The sequence below is a fragment of the Balaenoptera ricei genome, chromosome 3, assembly GCF_028023285.1.
Source record: "Balaenoptera ricei isolate mBalRic1 chromosome 3, mBalRic1.hap2, whole genome shotgun sequence".
Taxonomy (NCBI): Eukaryota; Metazoa; Chordata; class Mammalia; order Artiodactyla; family Balaenopteridae; genus Balaenoptera; species Balaenoptera ricei.
This window is the reverse complement of record NC_082641.1, coordinates 111,010,960-111,036,381: the sequence shown is the minus strand read 5'-3', so window position 1 is coordinate 111,036,381 and position 25,422 is coordinate 111,010,960. Positions and strand designations below refer to the sequence as shown.

The 25,422-nt window shown below is 37.5% G+C and overlaps 1 protein-coding gene across 8 annotated transcripts in view; it reads right to left on the bottom strand.

The window, feature by feature from the left end:
* Positions 1 to 16,037: 16,037 nt before the first annotated feature.
* RAD50 (RAD50 double strand break repair protein) overlaps positions 16,038 to 25,422 on the bottom strand; it is a 243,767-nt gene continuing 234,382 nt past the window's right edge. For all 8 annotated transcript variants that reach the window (XM_059917036.1, XM_059917038.1, XM_059917039.1 and 5 more), the window contains 4 exons: positions 21,006 to 21,091; positions 20,341 to 20,483; positions 17,859 to 17,992; positions 16,038 to 16,385 (listed from right to left, as the gene is read on the bottom strand). In XM_059917036.1, coding sequence (XP_059773019.1) covers positions 16,199 to 16,385; positions 17,859 to 17,992; positions 20,341 to 20,483; positions 21,006 to 21,091 — 550 coding nt within the window. In that variant the 3' untranslated portion in view covers positions 16,038 to 16,198. The remainder of the gene's footprint in view (positions 16,386 to 17,858; positions 17,993 to 20,340; positions 20,484 to 21,005; positions 21,092 to 25,422) is intronic.

Genomic DNA, 25,422 nt, shown 5'->3' with positions numbered 1-25,422 from the left:
GTGTATTTTCTTGGGTGAGGTGTCTGTTAAGGTCATTGACCTCTTTTTAAAATTGGGCTGTTCATTTGCTTATTGTTGAGTTTTATATATTGGATAACAGTCCTTTATCTGATGTCTTTTACAGATATTTTCTCCCAGTCTGTGGCTTGTCTTCATTCTCTTGAGAGTGGTTTTTGCAAAGAAGAAATTTTTTATTTTAATGAAGTCCAGTTTATCAATTATTTCTTTCATGGATCATGCCTCTGCATGCCTCTGGTGTTGCATGTAAAAAGTCATCACCAAACCCAAAGTCATCTACGTTTTCTCCTATGCTATCTTCTAGAAGTTTTATAGGTTTGTGTTTTACATTCAGGCCTGTGATTCACGTATATATATAAATAAATATATATATATATATATATATATATATATAATTTTATTTTTTATTCATTTTTAAAATTTTTATTTATTTATTTTCGGCTGCGTTGGGTCTTTGTTGCTCCGCACGAGCTTTCTCTAGTTGTGGAGAGCGGGGGCTACTCTTGTTGTGGAGCACAGGCCCTAGGCGCATGGGCTTCAGTAGTTGTGGCACGTGGGCTCAGTAGTTGTGGCTCGTGGGCTCTAGAGCACAGGCTCAGTAGTTGTGGTGCACAGGCTTAGTTGCTCCACCGCGGCATGTGGGATCTTCCCAGACCAGGGATTGAACCCATGTCCCCTGCATTGGCAGGCAGATTCTTAACCACTGTGCCACCAGGGAAGCCCTATTTATTTATTTTTTGCCAGCGGGTGTCCAGTTCCTGCGTTTTTTGTTGAAAAGATTATCTTTGTTCCATTGTATTCCCTTTGCTCCTCTGCCAAAGATCAGTTGACTATATTTATATGGGTCTATTTGTGGGCTGTCTGTTCTGTTCCATTGATCTATTTGTCTATTCTTTTACTAATACCACACTGTCCTGATTATTGTAGCCTTATAATAAGTCCTGATGTTGGGTAGTGTCAGTCCGCCAACTTTGTTCTTCTTCAATATTCTGGATCTTTTGCCTCTCCATATAAACTTTATAATCAGTTTGTTGATATCTTCAAAATAACTTGTTGGACTATTGATTGGGATTGCTTGAATCTGTAGACCAAGTTGGGAAGAACTGACATGTTGACAGTATTGATTCTTCCTATCCATGAACATGGATTATCTCTCCATTTATTTAGTTCTTTGATTTCTCTCATCAGAATTTTGTAGTTTTCCTCATATAGATCTCATACATATTTTGTTAGATTTATACCTAAGTATTTCATTTTTGGGTTACTACTGTAAACAGTATTTCAAATTCCACTTGTTCATTGCTGATATATAGGAAGGTGATCGACTTTTGTGTATGAAACTTATATCCTGCAACCCTGCTATAATCACTTATTAGTTTCAGGAGTTTCTGTTGATCCTTTTGGATTTTATACTTAGGCTCTCATGTCATCAACAAAGTTTTCTTTCTTTCTTCCCAATCTGTATTCTTTTTATTTCCTTTTCTTGTCTTGTTGCATTAGCTAGGACTTCTAGTATGACGTTGAAAAGCAGTGGTGATTGGAGATATCCTTGCCTTGTTTCTGATCTTCGTGGGAAAGCTTCAAGTTTCTCACCATGATGTATGATGTTAACTATAGGTTTTTGTAGATATTCTTTATCAAATTGAGGAAGTTCCCCTCTATTCTTAGTTTACTGAGAGCTTTTATCATGAATAGGTGATGGATTTTATAAAATGCTTTTTCTGTATCTATTAATATGATCATGTGATTTGTCTTCTTTAGCCTGTTGATGTGATGGATTATATTAATTGATTTTTGAATATGAAGCAGCCTGGCATATCTGGGATAAATCCCACTAGGTGGTGCTGTATAATTCTTTGTCTACATTTTTTACATTCAGTTTGCTAATATTTTGTTGAGGATTTTTGCATTTTACCACAGATATTGATTGGTACTTTTTTTTCTTGTAATATCTTTGTCTGTTTTGCTATTAGGATAATGCTGGCCTCATAGGATGAGTTAGGAAGTATTCTCTCTACTTCCATGTTCTGAAAGATATTGTAGAGAATTTATTTAATTTCTTTCTTAAACATTTTATCAAATTCCCCATGAATTCTGGGCCTGGTGCTTTCTATTTTGGAAGGTTATTAAGTATTATTCAATTTCTTTGATAGATATAGGCCTATTCAGATTGCCTGTTTCTTCTTGCGTGAGTTTTGGCAGATTGTATCTTTCAAGGAATTGGTCCATTTTCATCTAGGTTATCACATTTGTGGCCATAGAGTTGTTCATATTGTTCCTTTATTATCCTTTTAATGTCCATAGGATCTATAGTGATGTTGCTCTTTCATTTATGTTATTAGTAATTTGAGTCCTCTCTTTTTCCTTAGTTCACCTGGCTAGAGGCTTATCGATTCTATTGATCTTTTCAAAGAACCAGCTTTTGATTTTATTGATTTTCTCTATTGATTTCCTGTTTTCAATTTCATAGATTTCTGCTCTAATTCTTATTACTTCTTTTCTTCTGCTTACTTTGGATTTAATTTGCTCTTCTTTTTCTAATTTCCTAAGGTAGAAGCTTAGATGATTGATTTTAGATCTTTCTTCTTTTCTACTGTATGTTTTCATTGCTATAAATATTCTTCTAAGCACTGCTTTCACTACATCCCATAAAATTTGATGTTATGTTTTCATATCCATTTAGTTCAAAATATTGTTCAATTTCTCTTGAGATTTCTTCTTTAACCCATAAGTTATTTAGACATATTTTGTTTAATCTCCATATAGTTGGGAGGGTGTTCCAGCTTTCTTTCTGTTATTGATTTCTAGTTTAATTTCCTTGTGGTATGACAGCAGGCATTGGTGTCTTGGTGTTCTTGGTGAACTTTTTGTGCGAGCTTGAGAAGAATATACATTCTGCTGTTGTTGGATGAAGTAGTCTATAGATATTTATTATATCCAGTTGATTGATGGTGCTGTTGAATTCAACTGTGTCCTTACTGAAGTTCTGCTTGCTGAATCTTTCCATTTCTGATAGAGGGGTGTTGAAGTCTCCTGGCTATAATACTGGATTCATCTATTTCTTCTTGCAGTTCTATCAGTTTTTGCCCCATGCATTTTGATCCTCTGTTGTTAGAGGCATACGCATTAAGGATGGATATGTCTTCTTGGAGAATTGACTCTTATCATTATGTAATGCCTCTTTTTATCCCTAATAACTTTCCTTGGTCTGAAGTCTGCTCTGTCTGAAATTAATACATTATTAGTATTAATATAGCTACTCCTGCTTTATTTTGGTTACTGTTATCATAGTATATCTTTCTCCATCAATTTTCTTTTATTCTATATATGTCTTTATATTTAAAGTAGATTAATACTTAGGTCTTGTTTCTTGACCTACTCTGAAATAATTGGTGCATTTAGGCCATTGATGTTCAAAAGGATTATTGATACAGTTGAATTAATGTCTACCGTAATTGTTACTGTTTTCTATTTGTTCCTTGTTCTTTGTTGCTATTTTTGCCTTTCACTTTTTTACTGCCTTTTATGGTTTTAATTAAGCATTTTATATGCTTCAGTTGTCTCTCCTTTATTAACACATTAGTTATACTTTTTAACTTTTTTCAGTGATTGCCCTAGAGTTGGCAGTATGTATTTACAATTAATCCAAGTTCATTTTCAAATAACACTATACCACTTCATGGGTAGTATGAGTACCTTATAATAAAATAATCCTGATTCCTCTCTTCCGTCTTGTTTCATTGTTGTCATTCATTTCATTTATACATAAGCATGTATGTTTATATATGTGTGCAGTCATCCCTCAGTATCCACAGGGGATTGGTTTTAGGACCCTCTGCAGATACAAAAATTCACAGATGCTGAAGTCCCTTACAGTTGGCCCTCTGTATCCACGGATGCAGAACTCGTGGATATGGAGGACCAACTGTGTGTGCGTGTGTGTATGTGTATTGATATTTATTTATTTATATAAAAGCATATATAATCAAATACATTGTTGCCATTATTATTTTGAACAAATTATTATGAGATCGATTATGAATAAGAAAAATAAATGTTTTTTATTTTACCTTCACTTATTCCTTCTTTCTTTCTTTATATAGATCTGAGTTTTATCATTTTCCTTCTCACTAAAGATTTCTTTTGTCATTTCTTACAAGTTCAGTCTACTAGCCATAGATTCTCTTAATTTTTACTTGAGTAAGTCTTCATTTCTCCTTCAGTTCTGAAGGATAATTTTGCAGGGTACAGAATTTTAGGTTGGTGGTGTTTTTTGGTTTTTTTTTTTTTCTCTTAGCATTTAAAATATTTCACTCCACTCTTTGCTTGCATGATTTCTGAAGAGAAACAAGTGTAATTGTTATCTTTATTCTTCTATAGGTAAGGCATCCCTCCCCCACCCCCACCCCCAGCTTCTTTTAGAGTTTTTTTTAATTGAAGTATAGTTGATTTACAATGTTGTGTTAATTACTGCTGTACAGCAAAGTGACTCAGTTATACATATACATATTCTTTTTCATATTCTTTTCCATATGGTTTATCACAGGATACTTTAGATTCCACATATAAGTGATATCATATGGTATTTGTCTTTCTCTTTCTGACTTACTTCACTTAGTATGATCGTCTCTAGTTGTATCCATGTTGCTGAAAATGGCATTATTTCATTCTTTTTTATGGCTGAGTAGTATTCCATTGTATATATGTACCACGTCTTCTTTATCCATTCATCTGTCAGTGGACATTTAGGTTGTTTCCATGTCTTGGTTTCTATGAATAAATAGTTTCTTATCTTTGACTTTCTGTAGTTTGAAAATGATATGCCTATGTGTATTTGGAGAGACGGGTTGGGGGTGGGGCATTTATCCTGCTCAGTGTACTCTGAGCTTCCTGGATCTGTGGTTTGGTGTCTGACGTTAATACGGGGGATTTTTCCATCATTATTGTTTCAAATATTTCTTCTGTTCCTTCTCTTTTTCTTCTTTTGGAATTCTGATTATACTTATGTTACTCCTTTAGTAGTTGTCCTATAGTTATTGGATATTTTGTTCTTTTTTTCTCTCTCTCTTTTATTCTCTTTGCTTTTTTCAGTTTTGGTGGTTTCTAATGAGATATCCTCAAGTTGAGAGATTCTTTTCTCAGCTGCGTCCAGTCTACTAATAAGCAAAACAAAGACATTTTTCTCATTGTTTTTGATCTCTAGCATTTTTTTTTGGTTCATTCTTATAATTTCCTTTTCTCTGCTTACATTGCCCATCCATTCTTGCATCTTGTCTGTTTTATCCATTAAAGCCTTTAGCATCTTATAGTTGTTTAAAATTCCTGGTCTGATAATCCCAACATCCCTGCCATATCTGAGTCTGGTTCTCTTGCTTGCTCTGTCTCTTCCAACTGTGATTTTTGCCTTTTAGTATGTCATAATTTTTTCTTGATAGCCAGATATAATGTATTGGGTAAAAAGAACTGCTGTAAATATGCCTTTATTAATGTGATGGTAAATGGTATGTGATGGTATGTTGGGGGCGTAGTTTTCTATAGTCCTATGAGTAGTAGGTCTTAGTCTTTTAGTGAGCCTGTCCCTCTGGACTATGAACTTCACACATGCCTCTAAGTCCCCTCACCCTTCAGTGGGACAGAATGGCTAGAGCCAGCTGGAGCTGGGTGTTTCTCTTCTCTTAGGCCAGTCAGGCTCTGATAAAACTCCAGCAGATTAGGCTTTAGTTAAATAGTTTCTCCTGAGGGCAGACTTATTAAGCAGAATAGAATGCTCTGGCGTATTTCAAAATATTTCATTTCCCTTCCCCCTGCCTGAAGCATGAGGTGACTTTTCTCTGATATTCACTGTGAGGACCTGGTGAGATCCTGGAGGCAAAACTCACAAAAGTGTGCCCCCCATGACTGGGTCCCCTGGAGTTTTTATCTCTCAGACTTGACCATGCAGAGCCTCCAGCAACTCATCAGTTATAGTTCAAGTTTCCCTACCACAACACTGGTTCCTGCAGAGTAATTTTATTTTTACTTCTAATTTTGAATAGGTATTCCAGTCACATGGCTCAAAAATCAAAATGAAATATATGAAAAAATTCAGTGAAATGCCTCAACACCCTCCCCCCAAATAACTATTTTTTATTAATTTTTTGGTGTATCCTGAGTTTATATAAATATAAGCAACTATGAATATATGGTCTTATTTTTATCTTGTTCCTACACATGAGGTAGCATCCTATATACATTTTGCACCTTGCTTTTTCTCACTTTTTATAAGAAGATATTTCTATATTCACACTTAGATTGGAATATTTTAAAAATGTTTTATGACTTTTTCCTCTATTCTATCTCTTCCCTCTTATTGGAACTACCATTTTTTTGATTATATACCTCATGGACTAGTGCTCTAATTTTATCTTTTTCTCTTATTTTTTATTCAAAAATTTTCTCTTCTCTGGGATATTTCCATAACATTATCTTCCATCCCAAGGGTGTTGTACTTTTCTCTGAATATGCATGTGTCTAATTGCATCAAGTTCTTATTTCATTGATGGATATCTTTTCTTAGCAATCTGAAATTTTTACTGATAATTGGTATTTTTTAAAAGTTTCCTTCTCCATACATAGTCTCTATTTCCTCCATGTTTTTTCTTTTAAATTTATTTTGACCTTTTTCTTTCATGTTATGGACTTTCCTTGGGTATCATGTTATCCGGGATTCCCTGCTCATATCTAAAGAGTGGAGGACTAACAGTAGATTGAAAGCCTTTGTGTGTGTGTGTGTGTGTGTGTGTGGTGGTGGTGGTGGTGGTGTTCACTAGAGGGCTGTTGGCTTGTTTCATTGGGGGACCTCCCATACGAGCTTCTTTAGGTCATTTTGTGGCAGGTGGGGCAACTTCCCCAGAATAGAATCGCCATGTCTCCAGCCTGGCTGACAGCATTTTGGCAGCCAAGGGTGCGTAGAGGGCTGGGCATGGGGGTCCTAGCATCTGTTAATTATTCACTTAGTGCCCTGATTTTAGCACAGCTAGGCCACTCTCAACTGTGCCTAGTGTTTCTTGGTCTAGATACCCTCTCCAGAAAAAAAAATACTTCCATCTTCTGCTGGAGTGGGGTCACTCAATTTTGAGGAGTGGAAATGGGGATTTAACTGCTTCTTAAACCAAGTTCCAACTTATTTTAACCACTCCCCATCCAGAGGTACTTGGTCTTCTGCCTGTTCCTGAGCATTTGAGGAATCTATACATCAGAATAGGTCTCACCTTCTTTATGGCTGGTTTAGGATTCAGTTTTGGGGGGTCAGCCAAGTAGTCTGTCTGCTGTCAGTCTGCTTTCTACCCTTCAAAATGCTGTTGCTATTGTTCCTTTCTCCCATTTTGGTGAGTTTAAACCTTTTAAAGATTCAGTTACCCTCATCTTACTGGGTTATCAGGTGGGAGTTTATGTGTTCATTCCCTTGTTTTTACTTGGAATATATGTTTTTAATGTAGAGAATTTATTAAAGAGACAAGCAATGAGAAGGAAACACTAACCTTGCACCTCTTTGACCTGACACCGATAACACCTCAGTATCTATTAACAGTCCTTCTTCTATGTATGTTTATATTTTGTTACAAAAATGGGATTATATTCTACACAGCTTTTACCATCTTTTTTTTTCACGCAACATATATGAAGAGCATTCTCCAATATCAGTATTCTGCATTTTAAAAAATACACAAAAATGTTGTATAAAATGCAGATGTGCAAAGAAAAATCCCCCATAATCTCAGCATCCAGACAATAATCATTGTAATATCTTGGTATCTGTCACTCTAGTAGGTGTATGTATATATGATAAATACTTCATTCCTAAACTAAAAATGAAATCTTTGCCTTTGTAAATATTCAACCTAGTGTGGAAGACATGTTTTATGCAAATAATTCACACAACAGTCTGTGTGTGTGTATATCATACTGTATATAATAATCATAGTGCAATTATAAAAAACAGAAAAATTAAATTGGTTTACTAGTATCAGGTAAACTACAGACCTTATTCTATTTTTATTAATTAATTAATTAATTTTATTCTTGGATATGTCGGGTCTTAGTTGCAGCGCGCGGGCTCTTCATTGCAGTGCGTGGGCTTCTCTCTAGTTGTGGCTTGCGGGTTTTCTCTCTCTAGTTGTGATGTGCGGGCTCCAGACTGCGTGGCCTCTCTAGTTGAGGAGCATGGGCTCAGTAGTTGTGGCACGTGGGCTTAGTTGCCCCGCAGCATGTGGGATCTTAGTCCCCTGACCAGGGATCAAACCCACGTCCCCTGCATTGGAAGGTGGACTCTTTAGAGTCCCCAGATCTTATTCTAATTTCAACAGTGTTTCCACCAATGTCCTTTTCCTGTTCCAAGATCTAACTCAGGAACCCACATTGCATTTAGTTATTAGTTCTCCTTAGTCTTCTGTAGTCTGTAACAGTTCTTTAGTTTTTCTTGTCTTTCATAACCTATGACACTTTTCAGTATTGATCAGTTATGCTGTCAAATGTTCCTCAATTCCGATCTTGATGTTTTCTTATAACTGAAATAAAGTTAAAAATTTTTGGCAAGAATATCACAGAAATGAAATTGTGTCCTCAGTGCACATCATAGGATTCATGATGCCAGTATATCTTATTTTGGTGATGTTGACCTTTGTCACTTGGTTAAACTGGTTTCTACGAGGTTTCTCCACTATAAAGTCACTTTCTCTTTTTAGTTAATAAATATATTGATAGTTTGAGACTATATAAATTGTTTCTTTTCAAATTTGTGCCCACTAATATTAGCACCCATCAGTGGATATTGTCTGAAATAATTTTTACCGTGGTGTTTGCCTAATGGTGATTTTTCTATTTGCCTCTTTTCATTTATTTGTAATTCTACTATAAAGAAGAGCTGTCCCTTATCCCTCTTTCATTTATCTAATTAAGTACTTGTTTATATCAGTATGACCTCATGACTTCAGTTCTTTTGGATATGGACCCTGAAATGGAATTGCTGGATCATATGGTAATTCTATTTTTAATTTTGGGGGAACTGTCATAGTGGCTACACCATTTTACATTTTCACAAACAGTGCCCAAGTGTTTCAGTTTCTCCACATCTTCATCAACACATTTTCTGTTTTTTTGATAGCCATCCTAACAGATGTGAAGTGATACCTAATCATGGCTTTGCTTTGCATTTCCCTAAAGATTACTGATGTTGGACATCTATTTATGTGCTTATTGGCCATTTGTATATTCTCTGGGTTGTTATAGCAGCATCTTACTCTTGGTACTTATTTCTGTCTTAAGTGATTTGGGCTGCTGTTAAAAAATACCATAGACTGGTATTTTTAATACTAGTGGGTGACTTAAACAAGAAGAACTTATTTCTCAAAGTTCTGGAGGCTGGGAAGTCCAAGATCAAGGCATTGGCAGATTTGGGGTATGGTGAGGGCCAGCTTTCTGGTTCAGAGATGGCCATCCTTTTGCTGTGTCCTCACATGGTAGAAGGGGCAAGGGAAGCACTCTGGGGTCTTTTTTATAAGGGCACTAATCCCATTCACTAGGGCTCCACCCTAATAACCTAATAATCTTCCAAAGGCACCACCTCCAAATACCATCATATTGGTGATTAAATTTCAAATATGAATTTTGGGGGATACAAACATTCAGTCTGTAGTAGGAAGGTTAGGTTATTGATTTGAGATCACTTTTCCTTTTTAAATGGAGGCATTTACAGCTGTAAACCTCCTTCTAAGCACTGTTTTCACTGCATCCCATAGGTTTTGGGTGTTGTTTTCATTTTTATTTATCTCAAAATCTTTTGTCTTTTCCCTTGTAATTTCTTCTTTGACCTATTAGTTATTTAATAGTGTATCTTTTAATTTCCACATATTTGTGACTTTCCCAAATGTCTTTATGTTACTGATTTCTAATCTCACTCCATCATGGTAGGAGAACATATTTTTTACAATTCCAATCTTTTCAAATTTTTTGAGACTTGTTTTATGGCATAACATATGGTCTGTCCTGGGGAATGTTCCATGTCACTTAAGAAGAATGTGTATCTTGCTTTTGTACATGAAGTGTACTATAGGTGTCTGTTAGGTTTAGTTAGTTTATAGTTTTGTTCAAGTCTTCTACTTCCTTGTTGATCTTCTATGTATTCTGTCCATTATTGAAAGTGGGGTAATTAAGTCTCCAACTATTACTGTTGAAATGGTCTACTTCTTCCTTTGTCAGTTTTTCTTCATATATTTTGCATTCAGATATCTATTGTTAGGTGCATATATGTTTATAATTGTTATATCTTCCTGATGGATTGACTTTTCATCATTATAGAATGCCCTTCTCTGTCTTTAGTAACAATTTTTGTCTTAAAATCTATTTTGCCTGATATAGTACAGCCACTCCAGCACTCTTGAGTACTGTTTGTGTGGAATTTCTTTTTCCATCCTTTTATTTTCCACCTATTTGTGTCATTGTATCTAAAGCATGTCTTTTATAAACATACAGTTGGACATTTTTTTGGAAAAACTCATTCTGCTAACCTTTGCTTTCTGATTGGCATCTTTAGTCCATTTACACTTAGTGTAATGACTGATAATACAGGATTTATGTCTGCCATTTTGCTATTTTTTTAAATTGCTATTTGTTTTCTGTCTGTCTCATGCCTTTATTGTTTTTCTTAGTCTTCCATTACTCCTTTCTTTTGTGTTAGGTAGATAATTTTGAGTATACCATTTAAGTTTCTTTGTTTCTTCTACTATAGGTTTTTTGAATTATTTCCTTTGTGGTTGCCCTGGGGATTACAAATTAGCATTTTAGCTTAGATGAATATCAACTTAATTTCTATTTCAAAAGCTTCTATATAGCCCAGTCTCCCTCCCCGTACTATTATTGTCATATAAATTACATCTTTAAACATTATAAGCCCATCAACAGTGTTTAAATTAATTCTTAATGCAGTTATCTTTTAAATCAGATAGGAAAACTGAATTATAAACCAAAATACATTTATACTTTTATATTACCTGTGTATTTACCTTTACTGGAGCTGTTTTTCATGTGGATTTAAGTCTAGTTTTATTTCATTTCAGCCTGAAGGATTCTTTTAGCATTGTAGGGCAAGTCTGATGGAGACAAATTATCTTAGTTTTTATTTATCTGAAAATGTCTTATTTTCTCTTGTTTTTGAAGGATAGTTTTACTGGGTATAGAATTCTTGGTTACAGTCAGCCCTTTTAGTATGTCATCCCAGTATGACTTTTGGTTTCCATTGTTTCTAAGGAGAAGTCAACTGTTAATTTTATTGAGGCTTTTTCACTGCTGTCTTGCTCCTTCCAAGATTCTTTTGTTTTTTACAGTTTGGCTAGGATGCACCTAAGTGCCAGTCTCTTGAGGGTTTTTTTTTTTTTTTGAGGTATAACTGGCATATAACATTATTATTAGTTTCAGGTATATAACATAATGATTCAAAAATTGTATATATTGCAAAATGATTACCACAATAAGTCTAGTTACATCACCATACGTAGTTACAGTTTTTTTTTCTTGTGATGAGAACTTAAGATCTACTCTCTAAACAATTTTCAAATATGCAAGTATAGTGGCTATGCTGTACCTTATATCCTCATGACTTATTTTACAATTGGAATTTTTAATCTTAAGATCTCCTTCACCCATTTCACACACACACCCCCCTCATCCTCCACCTCTACCAACCTGAAATCAGTTCTCTTCATCTATGAGCTGTTTTTTTGTTTGTATTTTAGATTCCACATGTAAGTGAGATCATACAGTATTTGTCTTTCTCTTGACTTATTTCACTTAGCATAATGCCCTCAAGGTCCATCCATGTCGTTGCAGTGGCAAGATTTCCTTCCTCTATGGCTGAATTATACACGTGCGTGCACACACACCCCACATTTTCTTTATTCACCTATCTGTTGATGAAGATTTAGGTGGTTTCCCTGTCCTGGCTATTATAAATGATGCTGCAGTGAACAATGGGGTACATATATCTTTTCAAGTTAGTGTTTTTGTTTTCTCCACATGAATACCCAGAAGTGGAATTGCTGGATCATATGGTAATCCTGTTTTTAATTTTTAAAGGAACCTCCATACTGTTTTCCATAGTGGCTGTACCACTTTACATTCCCACCAACAGTACACAAGGGTTCCCTTTTCTCTATATCCTTGCCAACACTTGCTATTTCTTGTCTTTTTGATAACACTCATTCTAACAGCTTTGAAGTGATATTTCATTGTGGTTTTGATTTGCATTTCCCTGATGACTAGTGATGCTGGGCACCTTTTCATGTACCTGTTGGCCATCTGAATGTCTTCTTTGGAACAATGTCTTTTCAGATTATCTGTCCATTTTAAAAATCAGAATGTTGTTTTTTTGCTTTTGAGTTGTATGAGTTCTTTATATATTTTGGATATTAACTCCTGATCAGATATATGATTTGCAAATATTTTCTCCCATTTGGTAGGTTGCCTTTTCATTGTGTTGATGGTTTCCTTTGCTGTGCAGAAGCTTTTTTGATGTGGCCCCACTTGTTGATTTTTGCTTTTGTTGCCTTCATTTTTGGTGTCAAATCCAAAAACTCGTTGCCAAGACTGATGTCAAGGAATTAACCACCTATGTTTTCTTCTCGGACTTTTTTGGCTTCAGGTTTTATGTTCAAGTCTTTCATCCATTTCAAGTTAATTTTTGTGTATGGTGTAAGATAGTGGTCCAGTTTCATTTTTCTGAATGTGGCTGTACAGTTTTCCCAACACCATTTATTGAAGAGACTGTCCTTTCCCCATTGTATATTCTTGGCTCCTTTGTCATAAAATTGGCCATATATGTGTGGGTTTATTTCTTGGCTCTCTATTCTGTTCCATTGATTGATGTATCTGGGTTTTTTTGTTTGTTTTTTGGTTTTTTTTTTTTTTTTTTGGGTCACACCACATGGCATGTGACAGCCTAGTTCCCAACCAGGGATCAAACCCACATCCCCTGCATGGGAAGTGCAGAGTCTTAACCACTGGGCCACCAGGGAAGTCCCATGATGTGTCTGTTTTCATGTCAATACCATACTGCTGTTTTGATTACTATAGCTTTGTAATACAGTTTGAGATTAGGGACCATGATGCTTCCATGATGCTTCGTGGTTCCATACAAATTTTAGGATTGTTAGTTCTATTGCTATGCAAAGTGCCATTGGAATTTTGATAGGGATTGCATTGAATCTGTAGGTTGCTTTGGGAAGTATTTTAACAATATTAATTCTTCCAATCCATGAACATGGAGTATTGTTCTATTTACTTGTGTGATCTTCAATTTTCTTTCATCAATGTCTTGTAGTTTTCAGTTTAAAGGTCTTTCATCTCCTTGGTTAAATTTATTCCTAGGTATTTTATGCTTTCTTATTGCAATTGTAAATTGGATTTTCTTAATTTCTCTTTCTGATAGTTCATTATTAGTATATAAAAATGGAACAGATTTTTATATATTGCTTTTGTATTCTGCAACTTTACTGATTTGTTAGTTCTAACAGGTTTTTTTTTTTAATGGTGTTTAGGGTTTTCTATTATTATAATATCATGTTATCTGCAAATAGTGACAGTTTTACTTCTTCCTATTTGGACTTCCAATGCTATGTTGAATAAAAGTGGCAAGAGTGGTCACCCTTGTTTTGTGCCTGATCTTAGGGGAAAAGCTTTCAGCTTTTCACTGATGAGCATGACGTTAGCTGTTGGGTCTTTGAGTTTATTCTATTGGGTAGGCCGAAAGGTTCATTTGGGTTTTTCAGTTTGTTCAGTTTCTTGGATATGACGATTAACATTTATCATAAAATTTCAGAACTTTTTGGCCACTAGTTCTTCAAATGTTCTTTCTGCCCCTTTCTCTTTGCTCCTTCTGGGATTCCTGTTAAGCTTGGTGGGCTTGGTATGTTAGTATGCTTGACAGTGTCTCATAGGTCTCTTTCTGTTCATTTTTCTTCATTCTTTTTCTTTCTGTTCCTCAGACTAGATAATCTTAATTGAGCTGTTTTCAAGTTCACTGATTCTTCTGTCAGTTTAAATCTGCCGTTTAGCTCCTCTAGTGAATTTTTATTTCAGTTATTGTATTTTTGAACTCTATATTTCTATTTGGTTCTTTTAAAAATAATTTCTACTTCCTTAATGATAGTCTCCATTTGGTGAGATGTCATTCTCATACTTTAATTCTTTAGACATGATTTTCTTTAGTTCCTTGAACATATTTATAAAAGCTGATTTAAAGTCTTTATCTGGGCTTCCTCAGGGACAGCTCCTATTGACTGCTTTTTTTTTTTTTTTCTGTGTATGGGCCATATATTCCTGTTTCTTTGCATGTCTTATAATTTCTTGTTGGAAATTGGACATTTAAAGTAATATGTGTTAACTCTGAAAATCAGATTACCCTCTCCCCAGAGTTTGTAATTGTTGTTTAGTGACTTTCCTGGACTAATTTTGTAAAGCTGTATTCTTTCTCATGTGTGGTCACTGAAGTCTCAGCTTAGTGGTATATTGATGATTGGACAGAGATTTCTTTTAATGCCTTGAACTATCTTCTGAAATATTCTTGCATTCTTGGGATAAAGACACCTTGGTTATTATGTATGTTTATTTTAATAGATGACTGGAATTGATTTGTTCTTAATTTATGAATTCTTGGATGTGTCCTCTGAGTGAGATTGGTCTGCTGTTTTTTTCTCATGGTACCTTTGTTGATATCATGCTAGTTTGGCTAATAATGGTGATTTTAGGTTTTCAAAGCTAATTAGGATGACTGAACATTGTCAGTCAGTGGACAAGAAGCAGGTGGCTGGAGTGGTGGCTCTGCTGCTTGGCCCTTTCATCCATGGATTGGGTGAGGGTCTGGACCAGACTTTCTCAACCAGCATCCTTTCTGTGAACCACAGAACATAAAAAATGATGAGTAACCTTTTTTCAATTGTCTCAAGGATAGTAGTAACTAGTATCATATTAGATACACAGAAATTGTTTATATTTACAGTGGATAGTGTATGAGTTTTCTATTGCTGCTGTAACAAATAAGCACAAACTCTGCAGCTTAAAACAAGTATTATTCTCTTATGTAATTCTGAAGGCTAAAAGTCTGAAAATCAGTTTACTGGGCTAAAAGTCAAGGTGTCAGCAGAGCTGCTTCCTTTTGGAGGCTCTGAGGGACGAGTCTGTTTCTTTGCCTTTTTCAGCTTCTAGTGGTTGCCAAGTGGTTCTTGGCTCCTAGTGATTGCGCCACATGACTGACAGACTGACTCTGAAAGTCTAATTCAAAAGTGCATCACTTGGTAGCATTCTGTGTGGAATGCTTGTGAAAGGCTTCAAGTTGTCAGCCAGCAATTCCAGGGAAAGGGTATGATTAGGCTCTTATTAGAAACAACATCTGGAATGAAAATGAGGCCTGCTTTTTCAGGTCTGCTTGGACCCCACGGGGAGCCAGTCTTGACTTTGAGCGAGCTCTGCTTACCTTCCACACCAGAGTTGCATACTTGGAGAGCAATCGGGATTCATGGTAAGGCCAACCTGATAAATAGCATAGACATATGGGAAAGTTACAGACTCCTTCATGAATGCAGGTCAGGCCCCAAGTAAAGAGAGGCCTTGCTCTTGGGCAGAGCTTTCCAAACGTCAATGTGCACAGTGGGGAACTTCCTCTCTCTAGAAAGAGCCCAGGTTTGGATGACTACCTAGTAGGGATATGTGGGGAGGGAAGACAGTGGGTATTGAATTAGATAATTAAGGTTCTTTTCAAACCCTGAAGCCCCCATTAGACTACTTCAAATTTAAAGTATCCAGGCAGAGAACTGCTTCTCACTAATGCTTTGAGAAGTGAAAGGCGAGTAAGAAGCTTCAGGTCCCATAGACTCCTTCATTAGTGTTAGGAAGGGAAGCAGGGAAGCTGAGTCCAACTGTGCTGCTGTTGAGCTCCACAGGCCTGTCAGAGGCTCCCTGGAGGGGAATGAAGTTCAGGGAATCAGTCCAAATTCCATGTGAAACAATTTTAATGATTTTTGAACCTCTCAGACATTAAAAACCCTAGACACAAGGCTCATCTGAAAGAACATATTTTCATATTGACTCAATACCAGAAATAAGCAGTTGGCTGAGGACCCATGTTTCTAAGGCATGTAAATCTTGAATGTTTTTAATGAACATTAGATCCTAGGGAACTAATACTGCATTTCACGATCTCTGAGCACTGATCAATGTTCTTCTTAATCCTGTAGAATTTCTCCACATATTCAGAACGCCCTAAGAGCTCCACAAAATCTTCATCATGAGTGATCACCAGAAGCTGGAAGTTACGCTGCTGTGAGCGACTTTTTATTATCCTGAAACAATATATTTATAACATTTTATTACTAAAGAACATACATAACCCTTTCTTTTATTTGAAAAAAGCACTGAGAACCTTGTCAGACACATAAATGTATGCTGTGTGTGATGACCAGGTTTTTCCTGTGCTGTGTGAGTATCAGGGCCTCTGACAGCCCTGCAGGAAGTGGCAGGGGGAGGGGTGGGGTGGATCCAGGCCTTCAGCCCAGCCAGGTAGCAGTCCCGTCTCCTCTCCGGACAGTGGGGATGCATGGTATGACTCTTCACTCAGGTCTGGCTTAGAGACTGGTGAGAATACATGATCTAGTTTATTCTTAAAGCAGGTGGAAATGTTTAATTGAGTTTTCCTTAATGTCTGTGCTGCTCAGCTTTAGGGGTCTGATTATTCCTTTGCCTGGGGTTTTCTTGACTTGATACTAGTTTTCTCTGGAATAAAATTACATTAAAAAAAAAAAGAGAGAGACAAGACAGACTACAGGCAAGGGGAATAACACTGTGAGCCCCACTGCCTTCTTAGGAGCTGGGTCTACTTAGAATTCTGCCACCACCAGTCACTGGATGCATCATTGGTATGACACACAGGGGGCCTGAGTGGGTGTACTGAGAACATTTTTGCTTGTTATCTATGTGCTGAGGTAATTAGTTACGTGTCTGAGACTTCAAAGACTTTTTCTTTTACCTAACCACTTATTTATCCCTTGCCTGGAGGTGGATGCACTTAGGTTTCAAAAGCACCAGCCCTTACTTGTTGGTCACACGGGACTACTGAGAGATGGCTGGAGAAAGGTGGCTCTGTGGCTGCTCAAGTCTCCTTCTGGCTCCATCCCTGCTATCACACAGGAAACGTTTTCTCTGCTTGAAGGAGTCTGTCTGGAGCAAGAAGTACCCAAAATAGCTTCTCTACCTCACAGAAAGTGCCTTTCCTCTGCCAGCACAGCCCATAAGCAAGGGCTGCCATCCCTAGAGCGTGCACCCACCACAGATGAACTATGGTAAAAAAGTGTATGCAGTTTTACCCTCTGGATTCTACTTCACCACTAATACACTTTTTGAGTAAGCACTGTCATTCCTCATAGATGCTGACACACGTGAGAAGCTGGGGAAATAGTCTAAAACCCACTGTCACTACCGTTACCACCTAGGAAGGCTTTAGCAGGGAATGCTAACTCCTGTACAGGACATGTGGGCCCCTCTGGTGGGTTTACAGGAAAACCAAACCAAGCCAGGAGACCCTCACCATAGGTTTCCCTATGAACACTCTTGGGGAGATGCAGGATGTGTCTGGGGTGGCTGTTCACCATGTAGTTCTTTTCTTAAGCATCTGAAGAATTACGATCCAGCTAAAGCCTAAGGTCTGGCAAAACCAGTTTCCTCAAGGAAGACACATCTACAGAGGATTTTCATCATAGAATTCTCTTAACCTTACTTTAAAAACTATCATAACTTGGCCCCAAATTTGAGATACTTACTCAACCAGAGCATGTGCAAGAGATTCAATGTTTTCTCGGTCAAGATTTGTCGTTGGCTCATCCAAAGCAAGGATGCCACAGTTTAAGCAGAATGTTTCAGCCAGGGCTAGGCGAATGATGAGTGAAGCTAATACCTGGAAAAAAAGCACCAGAGCTTAGCTGCACTGCACATTTTTCTCATTCACCTTAGGAAAGCAGGAAGACCTGGCATAATGTCTTTAGAAGGGAAAGGTGGGGCAATGTCACAGGATCACTGACCTTAGGTAAGTCACTGCTCTTGTTTGGGAGAGCCTGGCACTGTGACCAAACGCTCATGCCCTTCCAGAAGGTGAACTATCATTTGCATCATCTCATCCTATCATTTGCAATGAAATACAATGCTAAAAGCAGTGCTGACCCTGCACAAACACCTCACATCAGCTACAACAAAACTTCAAATTACAGACTTGAATCAGAAATGCATTAACATTTATCTGTAACTAGTAATTTTAATAATGCTATAAGATTAACAACCTTAAAAATTCATGACCTGGCTCTTTTCCTGATAATGAGATTTGTTAGAAAACTTAGACATAATACATTTTCCAGAGCCTCACAGACACCTCTTCTCTCAGAGACATCTTTAAATCTATGTTCTGTGAGATCTATGGCTCCCAAAGAGGCACCACTGCTCTAACCCACACTTAAATGTTTATGTGTATGATTCTGAGGGAGAGAGGGAAAGGAAGGGAGGGGAAAAAGTACCAGGAGTACAGAAGTATGGTTTTATTTAAGCTTGACTGTAGGAAATCCAAGCAACCAAAACTATGAGGCACTTTTGTGGTTAATAGAAGCCTAATACTAAAACAGGCCACCGCTGAAGCCATTTGAGGGTACAAGGGACAAAGAATTAAGAGTGAAGAACTAATTTAGGAAGTATACACTACTTTTTGTGTGAGCTGTAATGCCCCCTCCACCCCCCCCCACCCCGATTTGTGAGTGAAGGAGCATCAGTGAGTGAGTTAGTGATTTTAGAGCAGTTTATAGCTTTTCTCTGACACTGGCAGATTGAAGATGCCAGGGCCATAGTTTGGCCCTTTGGGGATAGACACTTCTCTCCTGCTGCCACCTCCACCACCACCCACTCAGAGTGGAGTATGACTGGAGCTCCTGGCCCACCTCTACCAAACCATTTGCCTATTCTGTCACCCAACACCAGGGAAGCAATTACTGCTAATTAATTTTTATAATTTGGAGTAGCTATAGGAAATCTGCTTTTGTTCAGAAAGTATTTTTAATCCAAACAGACATGTTTCAAACTATTTTCTCATTCATAATTACCACAAAAAATCATCAATGCAAGTAGGGGATACTGACTGTAGATCACAAGTTTGTCATTTTTGCAGACTATGATTAAGATAATAATCTGCAGATGCCTTATAAATTGGTATCAGCTGTCCGGGTTGATGACAAAATGCATACACGCATAGAGTGTCTGTCTTTAAGCAAAAATTGCAAACCTTTTATGAAAGTAACTCTGATAATGTGAGCATCCGTTTCTGGAACTATAAAATTTTGTTAAGAAAATCAGGGGTCCAGAGATGTTATCAAGTATAATGTTCTGCTTCTAATCTGAAAGGAGGAAGCTCGAAAACCTTTAACATCTTTTACAAACCAGTGCACAGTGAAAGAACCCAGCCTTGTACCCTAAGGATGCGGGTCCCACTTTCCCAACTCTTTGAAACTTTATTCCTCTGTGCTCTATATATCCAACCCAGGCTATCCTCCTAGAGCTTCCTGTAGAGTTAGATGGTCTGGCCCAGCACTGAGTCCCTGTGTGTGTGGTGGTGGGGACAGAGGCACCTGTGGGTATCAAAGCCTTTGACCCTGGCAGACCCTTCTTTTAGATGGTCCTCAGGCCCAAAGGCTAGGCTGGGAGTGGTGGTGAGGACTCAGTCCTATGATGAGGCTACCTTCTCAATTAGACTCTCACTTATTGTAATGCCTCATCTGGCTCAATCTAGGATCTGGTTTGCTAATACTGTATGTCACTGATTCTAAAACATACCCTTCCCCCACCCTTTGACTTCTCTGAAATGAGGATGCATCTTACAATTACAATTGAATTTTTTCTTTCTTGGTGGCACATAAAATAGTGGTGTGTCTATAACTGATAACCCAGTAAACTTATTCTCATAAGGAGTGCTGTGGAACAGTGAATGGTCTTCAACTTCTTGGTTTACATTTAGGCTATCCTGTGAGACTGTTTCAGGCCTCTCTTCTAAAAGCCTACTTTACATAATGTTGCAGGAAATGCTGGTTAGAATTGAGAGAGTGTAATGAGAGTGACTGAGCCTGATTCACTTTACATGGCAGCAAGGAGTGCTATAAGGAGCTTCCTACCATTCAAGGGCAACTTTGGGTGCTTCCACTGCACTGACAATGATTCCTCTTTGTCAATTCTCTGTGTACAGGTGGTTCCCTAGGCTCTTGAGATACCTGCCTTTTGTCCGGCACTGCATCGTCCTCGCATATCCAAGGGCGTGTCTCCCTTTAGCATCACCACTCGGTAGTTGTAATTCCGCCTTTTATCAGAAGCTGATACATTTTCATCGGCATCAGATCGAATTTCTATGTATTCAATATCTGACAAAGAAGAAGATTTTAGGGGAACCTACACTCTGCAGCCTTTTGTCACTTGCAAATCTTATCAAAGTAAGTTACAAGCAACATGTGAGGCTGACATTACCAGAGGAAAACACTGGCTGGTTTGGAAACTTTTTCTCTGGTGATGAAGATTCCTGGCCAGAAGCAACCAGATGCCCCAACTCTCAGTCTCAGAGGTGCCTTTTTCTTAGTTCCCCTATTAAGAGTTTCCTCCTGATGGTTTTCTTCTTATCACATTTCGGCTTATCCCTATCTGCACTTCGACAGAACCTATTACATCATCAACTAAATATAATGTGCACCATGGCCAAATCTGTACGTCCTGTCAGGCTTTGGAATAGAAAACTTTGCATTTTTTTCTTGCTAAGAATTCTTAGAAAATCTGAAAGAGATGTTCAGAGAGAGGCCCAGAGGTAATACTGGCATGATGAGCAGTCATATGAGGCAAGAGCTGGATATAGGGCTTTAGAAAGAGCATTCATGGTACACCATGTTAATTACCTTGTCCACGATAGGTACTTCGCCAAAGGTCACGAATAATTTTGTTGATTTCTTCCATTTTCATACTGTGAAATTTCATTATTGCTCTGCAAAAAGCCATTGATACTTTCAAGATAACATATTATAACAATAAATTTAACAGTATATATTTAAAAAAAATGCAATGTATAATAATGTATATAATAAGTAATATCATGAGATAAATTCCCCAATATTCTCAATGATAAAAGTAGAATATAGTAAGAGCTATAAAAAATAAACAGAACCCAAACCTTGCTATTGGCTAGTATGGCAAACTCTCAGGCATATATAATTCCAGCACTCTGGAGTCCTTATCCTTCTCCATTTTCACTCTCTATGATATGACAAACACTCCCTTAAATGCTCAAATACTGTGAACACTTCTGAAACAATTTTTTAGGAGACATGTCTTAGGCTTAATGGAAGGACTGTTTCTACTGATACCAACTGGTTATAGGAAGCCCTGCTGAACAGATGACAGTGAGTTAAAGAGGGGACAGGAGGTGTACAGGGTCCCTTAGTCTATGGGAAAATAGGTGAATCTCTGGAATTGCTGCCCTTTTTCTCTTCTATTATTATTAAGGTTGACCAAAGTCAACCTCTTAAGCTGCTTTTATTTCTCAGATCTGTGAGCTTTTTACCAACCAGAAGTGTTGGTTCGGAGAGGGTGATAAAGAGGCTTAAGCTGAGCTGAGCCTCAAAACTTTAATTTTCCCTTCCTAGTTGAAGATTCAGAAACCCTAACTCCAAATATGTGCATTAACTTTCTTTGACCGTGTCACCCCTCTGCCCCCACAACGCTCTTAAAATACTAGTAGTTTCGAAACACTAAAAAGAAGAAAAGAAATGTCTGTAAAAACAAAAGTAGCCTGTCAAAATCTAACACCGTTCTTACTAGAGTCACCTTTCGTCAAAAAGCCCTTAGGTTATTTGGAAGTGGGTTTATGAATTAATAAATGTTGCACCACTCACAAAAAGGCAAACAACACTGCCATTACCATACAAAGGATGTGAGGTGGACATACTTCCATTTACAAGTCTCTTATCTGATATATACAAAAAAAGAAACTGAACGTAATGCTACTGCCTCTGCAGAATCATTTCATGATCTTCCGGTTTACTAGCAAAAGAGAAAGAAATGACTCAACATAAATACATTTTAAATATCAGATGAAGGATTGTGAAGTAATAAAAACTGGAAAAAACCATATTCTGCTTGTTGATGAGAAAGCAACGTCTCCATTTTCTATTTTATACATCTATCTCAGTCTCAGATTTTATACTTCTTTCAAAAAGACAGAGACACAACTTCTAAGTGTTTGTTTAAAAAATAAAAACCTCAGAGAATGTTCTTGAGACCAATCATGTAATGCTTAGCTTTATACAGTATGACCTTGATTCTTCAAATGACTTTTTAAAAATGTCATCTTTCCATTCAAGTTAAAAATCTTCCATAATCAACATAAATAAGCACTCCCAATGTGGAGAACAAGCTCCAGGTGGGGCACAGATGTCCCACGTGCACACATATAGCCTACACCACAGCTCCCTGGTACAACAGAGGTGGTGCATCCTCGCCCATGGGTAGGTCTGCTGAGAGACAACAATGCAGGAAAAAGCTCTAGTCCTTAGAGGGATCCAGACTCACCATCGATCACGGCAGACAGAGTGGATGCCCACTACTGTTGGCTGGACCATTCACTTATCTTTGTATCTTCTCTCTCTGTTAATATGGAGCTTATAACCCCACTGTGCAATGATTACAGTAACTATATTAATCTACTTGAGGGAATAACAATGATAAGTGGCTACTAGTGATGACCATTTACCTTATGTAAGGTACAATTATGCTAAATAATCATATTTTATCTCATTTAATCCTTACTACAATACTGAGAGTTAGATTCTGTTATCTCCATTTTACCATTAAGAAAACTGAGATTCTAACAATGAATTTTCTAAAAAAGAAATAAATCAATCCCGTTTACAACAGCATCAAAAACAATAAAGTACTTAGGAATACATTTAACTGAGAAGGTGAAAGATCTCTACTATGAAAACTACAAGACCCTGATGAAAGAAAATGAAGGCAGAAATAAATGGAAAGGTGGGAATTCCCCAGCACTCCAGTGGTTAGGACTCTGTGCTTTCACTGCCGAGGGCATGGGTTCGATCCCTGGTCAGGGAACTAAGATCCCACAAGACACGCACCAGGGCCAAAAATTTAAAAAATTTAAAAATTTAAAAAAGGAAAGGTATCTCATGGTCATGGATTGGAAGAATTAATATTGTTAAAATGTCAATACTACCCAAAGCCATCTATAGATACAATGCAATCCCTATCAAGATTCCAATGGCATTTTCTTACAGAAATAGAAAAAAACACTCCTAAAACTCATATGGAACCATGAAAGACCCCAAATAGCCAAACAAATGCTGAGAAAGAACAACAAAGCAGGAGGTATCACACTTCCTGATTCCAAGCTATACTATAAAGCTATAGTAATTAAAACAGTATGGTACTCCCATACACCTATGGACAATTAATCTATAACAAAGGAGGCAAGAACATACAATGGAGAAAAGACAGTCTCTTCAATAAGTGGTGCTGGGACAACTGGACAGCTACATGTAAAAGAATGAAATTAGAACATTCTCTAACACCATATACAAAAATAAACTCAAAATGGATTAAAGGCCTAAATGTAAGACCAGATATTATAAAGCTTCTAGAGGAAAAACACAGGCAGAACACTCTCTGAAATAAATCACAGGGCTTCCCTGGTGGTGCAGTGGTTAAGAATCTGCCTGCCAGTGCAGGGGACACGGGTTCAATCCCTAGTCCGGGAAGATCCCACATGACATGGAGCAACTAAGCCCGTGCGCCACAACTACTGAGCCTGCGCTCTAGAGCCTGCGAGCCACAACTACTGAGCCCAAGTGCTGCTACTACTGAAGCCCGCGTGCCTAGAGCCCATGCTCTGCAACAAGAGAAGCCACCACAATGAGAAGCCCGTGCACCACAACGAAGAGTAGCCCCCACTCCCCGCAACTGTTGTGCGCGCAGCAACAAAGACCCAACACAGCCAAAAATAAATAAGTAAATAAATAATTTAAAAAAATAATAAATCACAGCAATACCTTTTTGGATCCATCTCCTAGAGTAATGAAAATAAAAATAAACAAATGGCAACTAATTAAACTTATGAGCTTTTGCACAGCAAAGGAAATGATAAAACGAAAAGACAACCCACAGAATGGGAGAAAATATTTGCAAATGAAGCAACCAACAAGGGATTAATCTCCAAAATATACACACAGCTCATGCAATTCTGTATCAAAAAAACAAACAACCCAATCAAAAAATGGGTGGAAGATCTAAATAGACATTTCTCCAAAGAAGACAAACAGATGACCAAAACGCAATGGCCAAGATGCTCAAGGTCACTAATTATTAGAGAAATGCAAATCAATACTATGATGTATCACCTCACACTGGTCGGAATGGCCATCATCAAAGTCTACAAACAATAAATGCAGGAGAGGGTGTGGAGAAAACGGGACCCTCCTACATTGTTGGTGGGAATGTAAATTGGTACAACCATTATGGAGAACAGTATGGAAGTTCCTTAAAAAACTAAAAATAGAACTACCATATGATCCAGCAATCCCACTCCTGGGCATATATCCGGAGAAAAACATAATTTTAAAAAATACATGCACCCCAATGTTTGCTGCAGCACTATTTATTGACAAAGGAATGGATAAAGATGATGTGCTACATATATACAATGGAATATTACTCAGCCATAAAAAGGAATGAAATAATGCCATTTGCAGCAACACAGACAGACCTAGAGATTTTCATACCAAGTGAAGTAAGCCAGACAAAGAATGACAAATATCATATGATATCACTTATATGTGGAATCTGAAAAAAAAAAACAGATTAAAATGAACTTATTTACAAAACAGAAAAAGACTCACAGACGTAGAAAACAAACTTATGGCTACCAAAGGGGAAGGGGGGAGGGGAGGGATAAATTAGGATGATGGGATTAACATATACACACTGCTATATGTAAAATAGATAACCAATGACCTACTGTATAGCACAGGGAGCTATACTCAATATTTTGTAATAACCTATAAGGAAAAAGAATCTGTAGGGGCTTCCCTGGTGGCACAGTGGTTAAGAATCCGCCTGCCAATGCAGGGGTCACGGTTTCGACCCCCGGTCTGGGAAGATCCTACATGCCGCAGAGCAACTAGGCCCGTATGCCACAACCGCTGAGCCTGCGCTCTAGAGCCTGAGAGCCACACTACTGAGCCCATGTGCCATGACTGCTGAAGCCCGTGTGCCTAGAGCCCATGCTCCACAACAAGAGAAGCCACC